This window comes from Nelumbo lutea, chromosome 2 (genome assembly GCF_056320005.1).
Source record: "Nelumbo lutea isolate HS-2025 chromosome 2, American lotus-T2T, whole genome shotgun sequence".
In the NCBI taxonomy this organism is placed as follows: Eukaryota; Viridiplantae; Streptophyta; class Magnoliopsida; order Proteales; family Nelumbonaceae; genus Nelumbo; species Nelumbo lutea.
In genome coordinates, this window is record NC_142685.1 from 89,215,477 (window position 1) to 89,222,787 (window position 7,311).

Genomic DNA, 7,311 nt, shown 5'->3' on the forward strand with positions numbered 1-7,311 from the left:
AAGTATCCCAAACTGTTACAAGGTGGGTCAGTTCGGCGAAGTCTATCCCGAACTGTTACAAGGCAGTTCGGCGAAATCTATCCCGAGCTGTTACAAGGTGGCAGTTCGACGAAATCTATCCCGAGCTGTTACAAGGTGGCAGTTCGGCGAAGTCTATCCCAATCTGTTACAATGTGGCAGTTCGGCGAAGTCTATCCCAAACTGTTACAAGATGGGTTAGTTCGGCGAAGTATGTCCCCTTGTTCCCGCCTAGGCTTGGCCCCTTTTGCCGAACTGTCGTTTCTACCACGTGTCTCGTAATAAAGAGGTCGGGCCAATCTTCATCACCTACCCTTCTCAGAGACCTCAATCAGTGTCGTGAATAGTGATAGCTCTTGTATTCTGTAATATTTATTGTGAAGTCTTCTTCTAGCTGGTTTGGTTTGAGTTCTTCGTGTTCGCTTGATTTGCTTCGTCAGTCAGAGTTGTATTTGTATTTGCGTTTGTTGTTTAATTAATGAATATTTGCCTTTGCCTTACAAATAAATAGATAAATAAAAGAATCTATTTATAAGATAGGATAGCTTCTTTAATCGATCACCTATCGTTGCAGGACTTGTCACTTTTGGTATGGCCTCATGGAATTTTGCAGCAGAAATACTACACATGACAATTTCTCTAGATCCAAACACCGACCAGAATTGAGCCAAAAGAGAATTTGGAAGCCTCTTTTCCATGTTTAAAATGCTCTAGTTTTACTTTTTGGATATTTCTGCAATACATGAGAAAAATCCCATGCATAACAGCACTAGTTGGAGCCCCAGCGTGCAATAAGCAAACCAATGAACGCATCCCCACTAGTTGGTTTAGTATGATTTCCGAGTACGAAAGTATTTGTTCCTTTTACATGAGAATGCTCTTAACGTTTTCAGTTTTCACTTCTGCTGAAGAAAGCATTTATCTTTGCAATCTTCAAAGTCAATACTGAAAACAATAATCCCAGGATTCTGGCTTCAAACAAGCTCACTTTTGCGAAGAATCAAGAATTGAAGCGTTTAATCTCTATGCATATTATCATGTACAATATATAAACCCTTGAACATTAAAATTGGAAGTCAGTACGTCACCTAAATTCGAGTCGCGAAGAGGTTAACAAGCAACTCAACTGCCTCTATAATGCTCCACTGAGATCAAGCAAAATCTTGGAGACTATAAGATGAGAAGCAAAGCAAAAATTTACAATCATTGCCATGAAAGGAAAAACAATACTGACATGTGTCTATGATAATAAGTTAATAACAATAGCTGCTGGGGTCTCTGACAGACTTTGTGCTGCTGAAAAATTCTCCAGAGTTAAAGGATCTGAGCAGCCGTGTTCAACTTTTCTGCCAGGCTGAGTTGCGTCCTCGTAAGGCTTGACAAATAAAGCAATAGTAGATGATCCTAAAAGAATAGAGGCATCAAAATGTAAGCAAATTTGATAGCACATACCACAGTAGCAAGCATAAAGTTCAGCATTTAGAAAAGCAAATTAGCAACATCTACATGCATTTGGATATACCCCCCATTGAACTTGGGAGTAGCTCCAGTAGGTGATTAAATGAGAGAAAATGAGCTTTAGATGGTTTGATCACGTGCATAGAAAACCATCAACAGCACCCACGAAGTGATTTATTGCAACTTGCAAATTGAAGGGACTAGAAGGATTAGGGGTAGATAGAAAGGACATGTCTAGTAGAAAGAAATGATTTAAGCACCAATAATTTAACAAAGGATATAGCTTTAAACAGAATGGAGCATTGAAACAGAATTCATGTAGCCAAGCCCATGTAGCTGGGATAAGGCTTGGATGATGATGATGATCTACCATTATCTGTCCCAAACAAAGGTATAAAAAAAAGGCTTGGCAATGCAATAATGATCAGACCAAGTCCATCTCAGGCATGAATGTTGGCAAGTGAAATCATTGTCTATGACATCCAAACTTTGGATTGCCTCGATAGAAAAATTCTAGAATGTCATCTTACCTGTAGACTGTCATTTACAAGCTTCTTGAAAGCTGTTGCTGATAATTTTGGAATAGAGTATAAAGTATCAGATATGAACCTCCCAATGTTATTGTCTGGAACAGCATGCCCTTCCTGAGAAAAAAGGGTCATGGAATTATTTTTATTGGTAAAAACAGTTATGGAATTCAAAACATAGAGGTGCATCAAGTGAAATTAAGCAGGCCAGCATCGGGTATCTCACCACAACATTGTCAGCATATTTGTAGACATCATCAATTAGTGCAAGCAATCTCTCCATAGAGGCTTCCATTCCTTCCAAATCATTGGGAACTTTGTCTATCGTTGTTGTCTTTAGGATATCAACTGCAGTTATGCAAAATTGAACTTTCAGGAACCTTAATCAACAGGTTTTGCATTGATTGCAGTATAAAATCGGATAAAGATTCTTCAGACCAGAGGGCTTCCACATCAGAAGTGGCTATATATCTTCTCAAGAAAGAGTATTCAGAAAGTGATTCTTTCCACTCTCAGGAAAAACAAAAGAAAAAGAAAAAAGTGGAAGTAGTTAACTCCACTCTCAAAAGAACTCGCTTCATAAATGTGGCTACCTATCAGAAAAAAAAAAAAAAAAAAAACTACCCACTTCATATGATGTGGGATACATACTAAGTTTTTTTTTTAATTCGGTTCCCTAATTTAAATTAAAAAAAAAAAACTAACCATAAAGACTTTCAATGGTGTGGCCACATTTCCAAACAAAATAACAGGCATACTTGCCACATACTTAGTACAGGATGGTCATTACTTAGTCCTTTCCCATGAAAGCAATAGGAAGAGAAGAACAACAGTCCTATACACTTGACTAGAAACAAGGATTATGGCAATACAAAGATATCATGAAGAAAATCAGATTCTTGACAACAGAGTTACAAACCACCTTTTTTCTTGGGTTCAAAGATCAGTAAATATCTTGGCAGATGCAATGACCATGCAATGGGTAATCAAGGATCAATTATTTTGGTGTCAACTGTTGCTTAATTAGTAAGGAAATGGGTTAGGTTGTTACTTGGCAGCCCAAAGTGGAGGGATGCTTGGCATGCTATTCATAAACCATTCTTTTTTTATGTACCCCAAAAAAAAAATAAGCCATTCTTTTTGTCAATGAAATTTTAAGGTTACTAATAAAAATGTTTAAACATTAAAATATAGTTTTAACCTTATAATAGCAGGCCTTCTAAAAAAATCTTATAATAGCATAAGTCTTATGTATGCACTGATGTATGTATACATATTTATAGCTTTTTACATTTTTAAATTTTTATTATTGTTAAGAAAATGGTGAAACCTGGCCAGGCTGGCTTCCAGCCTAGCAGGTTAATCTGTTTGATAACCTAAAATAGTTTTTGGTCAACTAGAACTTGACTGTTTCAAGTTTTCTAGGTTACTTAGAGGTTCTTTGAAAACAGCTGAAGATGTTGAACTGAAAAGCTTATTGCTTTATCATTTAGTGAATAAGTTTTTAAGGAGGTTGTAGGCTCCTTAATGGCTGAAATTGAAATTGGGCAGATCAATATACCCTTGAAATTTTAATTTATTTAATTACTTTAGCAACTAAAAGACAAAGCAATAAGTCTTCCAGTTCAGCAACTTCAGCAGTTATCAAACGGCCCCCAAGTCTCCGAAGAATTCATCTAAGAATTACATATGCCAGTGATCAACTTATGTAGTCTTATCCATTAAGCACTATATTTATATACATCTCATGAAAAAACAATGCATTCACTATACATAGAATTCATGCATAAAGAGCATTGTTTATCCACCATTATAAAAAAGATAATGGCAAACTGGCTCTGATCATCCAGGAGCATACGTGCCAGAATCAGTTGAAGTACATACATCCAACACGCTCAGCTTCAAGCATCCTGAGATCCAGAGGAATTTCCTGGAATTGTGCAGCAATCTGCCGATCTCCAAGAGACAAGTTGACAGATACAAAAGCTTTGATGGTAGCCTCTCCATTTCCGAATCCTGTGCCAACAGTCAAATGAACTGGGTTTGGTACTTCTCTTGAATAGAACTCATGGATGAGAGCACTGCCCCCGGTTACTCCAAAGCCTGTTGAATACCTGTAAAGAAGCACACATGATGAGATAAAACAAAATGATCACACAATTAGGTGACATCAGTAAAAGTAAAAGCAGTGGTATTGGCTGAAATCCTTTACATGTGCAATTAGAGTTATGAAGCTTAAATTTAGTATGATGAGGAGCAGATGATTTAGCATGGCTAATTACTGTTGCTTATGTAATATGGATGAGGAGTGTTTTGTCACTTATTCTTCTCCTGCAAAGAGGAAAACTTCAACTGGAAATTCTACTCATTCCTTTTTGGCATTCTGGTGTTCCAGCCTTCTTCACCAGCAGAAATCTTTTCCTCTTTGGCCAAGGTTTAGAGAGAGTAACAACACTAGAATCATTTGGAGCTGTATTCCCTTTGCAATTTGCTGGACAATATGGAATGAAATGAATGGAATAGGCTGTTTGAGAATAAGTCAAACATTGAAGTGATAGTTGCCTTGGTTGGAAAGCTTGTAATAAACTGGGTTTTTGGTTCTTCCAGAGTTTGAGCAAGTCAACAGCTCAGATTTGGTGGAAAACTTTTGGGATATTCTTGAGACTCAAGCTTGTAATGTGAATCTTTTTCATCTTAATTAGCTTTTCTGGCATGTCATCTTGATACCCATTCATCTTGTAATCATTTTTCTTTTTTAATGAAATTTATTCTTTACCCTTCAAAAAAATAATATACATATGTAGATATTTAGCTTTAAAAACTAGAAGTTAAAGCATTGTACAAACATGTGGAAAGTGCCACACATCATTGCAAAATTCTAAATTCAAAACCATAGAATGCATTAACCATCGACTCCGGTCCCATATTTTTATATTCTATAAAAGAATAATAAAGACAAGTATAATCACATGTGAAATGTCATGTAGTTATCAATTTCATTAACATCCAAATGCCATATACACAAGAACAAACGGCGTTGCTTCTTTACTTTATGTTCCTTGTTTCCTGAGGTAACTTTTAGTAATTTAGTAACGGAAAAATGTTCACATATCATTGCTCCATTAAATATCATGTGTTTATATCAAATTCATCTCTTAATGAAAGCCTATAATTTAGACACTTTTCTAGTTCTTGTTTATGTTTTCAACTCTTTACACTTTAAACAGTGACCATTTAATTGCAATTATGTGTACCATCAATGTCATAATAAATGTCAAAGATGCCGTGCTGCATATGCAAGTATGACGACATTGTCATAAAAGTGGTATCATCAGATAACAAATGGGAAACTAGAAGTGGAAGAGGAACGAATAAATAAGAGTAGAGAAATTACCATCCAACAATGACTTCCTTTGGGTTCACCTTTTGGTGAGAATACAACATATTGTGATGGTAATCAATATCCAATGCAACCTGAAACGTTGCCCACAAGGGAGAACGAGATAAGAAAACCAATTACATATCTTTACCTATCAATACGAAAACCTAGATATTTAGCAGCAATGGTTAAAAAAAGGGAATAATAACTAAATGGTAATTGACTAATTGTAACAACAACAATGATGACATTAATTAGTAAAAATCAATAAATTAAACAAAGATTTCAAGGAAAAGCTATGGGCATAAAAATGAAAGAATCATATAAAACCAAAAAAGGAATATTGAAGTTGGAAATTAGGTCTAACTGAAGAAAATCCTACGCTAGGCATTAGCAGAGCCTACACTTCGAGAGCTTAGATTGAACATGATATCGTGTCTACATCCTTCTGCACAATAAAACATTGTTTTCACAAACACGACTCGAATGGAGATGGTCTCTTTGTTGCACGCAAAACACGCCCTAAGTGGTATTGCATTTTCTGAAAAATCTACTTGTGATCCTATTCTAATATGTAGCATAACTTCAGAGTTCAGATTGCCCTGAATTATAAATCTCTTTACTAGCTATACATTCCTCCGTCCAAACTTACACCAGATTCAAGGGTATCACCCCTGAAACCTAAGAAATCGTTCCCTAATTTTTACTGGTCCAAACCTAAAACAGTCATATGGAAAATAAGCAGGCGAGGGGGCGGAAGACAAACAGGCTAGCAAAGGAAGATGCAAACCTGACCAGAGGACTCATTGTGGGGAACTGCATAGGAGTTGCGAATGTCGATGGTTCCGTCAGGAGAAATCGAACCGAGGAGAGTTCCGATGACTCGCTCTGCTTGATCTGGGCGTCTGACGTAGCAATCGCAGATGTTGAATATAACCACCGGGTGAACCTTCGCTGACAAACTAGTCGACGATGGGAAAAATTGCAGCACAGCTTGCTCCCTCGCTGCCATGTTTGCTCCCTCGGTTTTAAATTCGAGCCAAGGGAGGGCTACATCTACAATACAACAAGTAGTGCTACGAGAGAGAGCGAGAGAGAGTGAGAAGCTCTGGTGTTTTTAGGGTTTGGGAACCGATAAACATGAAGGATGGGTTTGTCTTTCTAAAGTCGGAACCAACCGACTTTTGGTCAGACCGTCCAGTCCAATCAATTTTTATAAAGGTTTTTTTTATTATTTTTCTTCTAATAATTAAAATCGGTTTATTTTATGAGTTTTAGATGACAGTGGAAAATGACAGTTTTAACCTTAATGTCCTAATAAGATACAAATAACCACTCTATTTGGCTCCATTTAGTCAATTTTGTTTTGTGCAAAGAAGTATTACAAGTGCTATTGGAATAAACAACCATGTGATCATGCCCTTGAACATTTTTTCACTCAATTTAGGTTATAATGTTTTAGATGACAGTGCTATTGGAATAAACGATCTGGAGCTCTCACACAAAGGTTTGTTGAAAGTTCTATAGGCAGATTTGATAGAGAAAGAACCATCATTTGTGCCTTTCCACACTAGATTGTCTCCTAAACTCCCGATTTGCAAGGGAATGCTCAGAATGGCATTTACTATATTCTCTTCAAAGAGTTCCCAGAATAATGCACCATTCCAGCTACCCTCTTCATGTAGGTTGCCATTGGCTTGAATCTCGGGTTTGAGTTTTGGAAAGTTATTTAGAGTGTGTGGGATCCAAGGTTCTTTGAGAGCCGGTAGTTGAGAGTTCCTTCCAACTTTTCAGCACATCATCGTTTGAAACTAGGGGTGCAAGTTGGACAGGTTGGGTCAGGTTTATGGTCAACCCAAGCCTGGTCCTAAAATTTGGGCTTAAGGTCCGAACCCGGCCCGAGCCCGAGGTTAAGTCCGATTTTTCTAA

The 7,311-nt window shown here is 37.1% G+C and overlaps 1 protein-coding gene across 1 annotated transcript; it reads right to left on the reverse strand.

The window, feature by feature from the left end:
* Positions 1–1,025: 1,025 nt before the first annotated feature.
* On the reverse strand, positions 1,026–6,586 carry LOC148871774 (eukaryotic translation initiation factor 3 subunit F-like). The gene is made up of 6 exons (XM_088968935.1): positions 6,173–6,586; positions 5,398–5,477; positions 3,888–4,117; positions 2,230–2,351; positions 2,007–2,120; positions 1,026–1,422 (listed from the first exon to the last, which is right to left on the reverse strand). Exons 1-6 carry the CDS (start codon positions 6,392–6,394, stop codon positions 1,333–1,335), a joined length of 858 nt encoding a protein of 285 aa, XP_088825061.1. The 5' UTR covers positions 6,395–6,586; the 3' UTR covers positions 1,026–1,332.
* Positions 6,587–7,311: the final 725 nt, after the last annotated feature.

Bases quoted from the DNA above. Each gene is read 5' to 3' on its own strand.
- LOC148871774 (XM_088968935.1), bottom strand. From the start codon at position 6,394: ATGGCAGCGAGGGAGCAAGCTGTGCTGCAATTTTTCCCATCGTCGACT. The intron at 4,118-5,397 runs GTAATTTCTCTA...GCTTCTTTACAG, and splicing joins AAGGAAGTCATTGTTGGATG to GTATTCAACAGGCTTTGGAG. The intron at 1,423-2,006 runs GTAAGATGACAT...CTATTCTTTTAG, and splicing joins TTGTAAATGACAGTCTACAG to GATCATCTACTATTGCTTTA.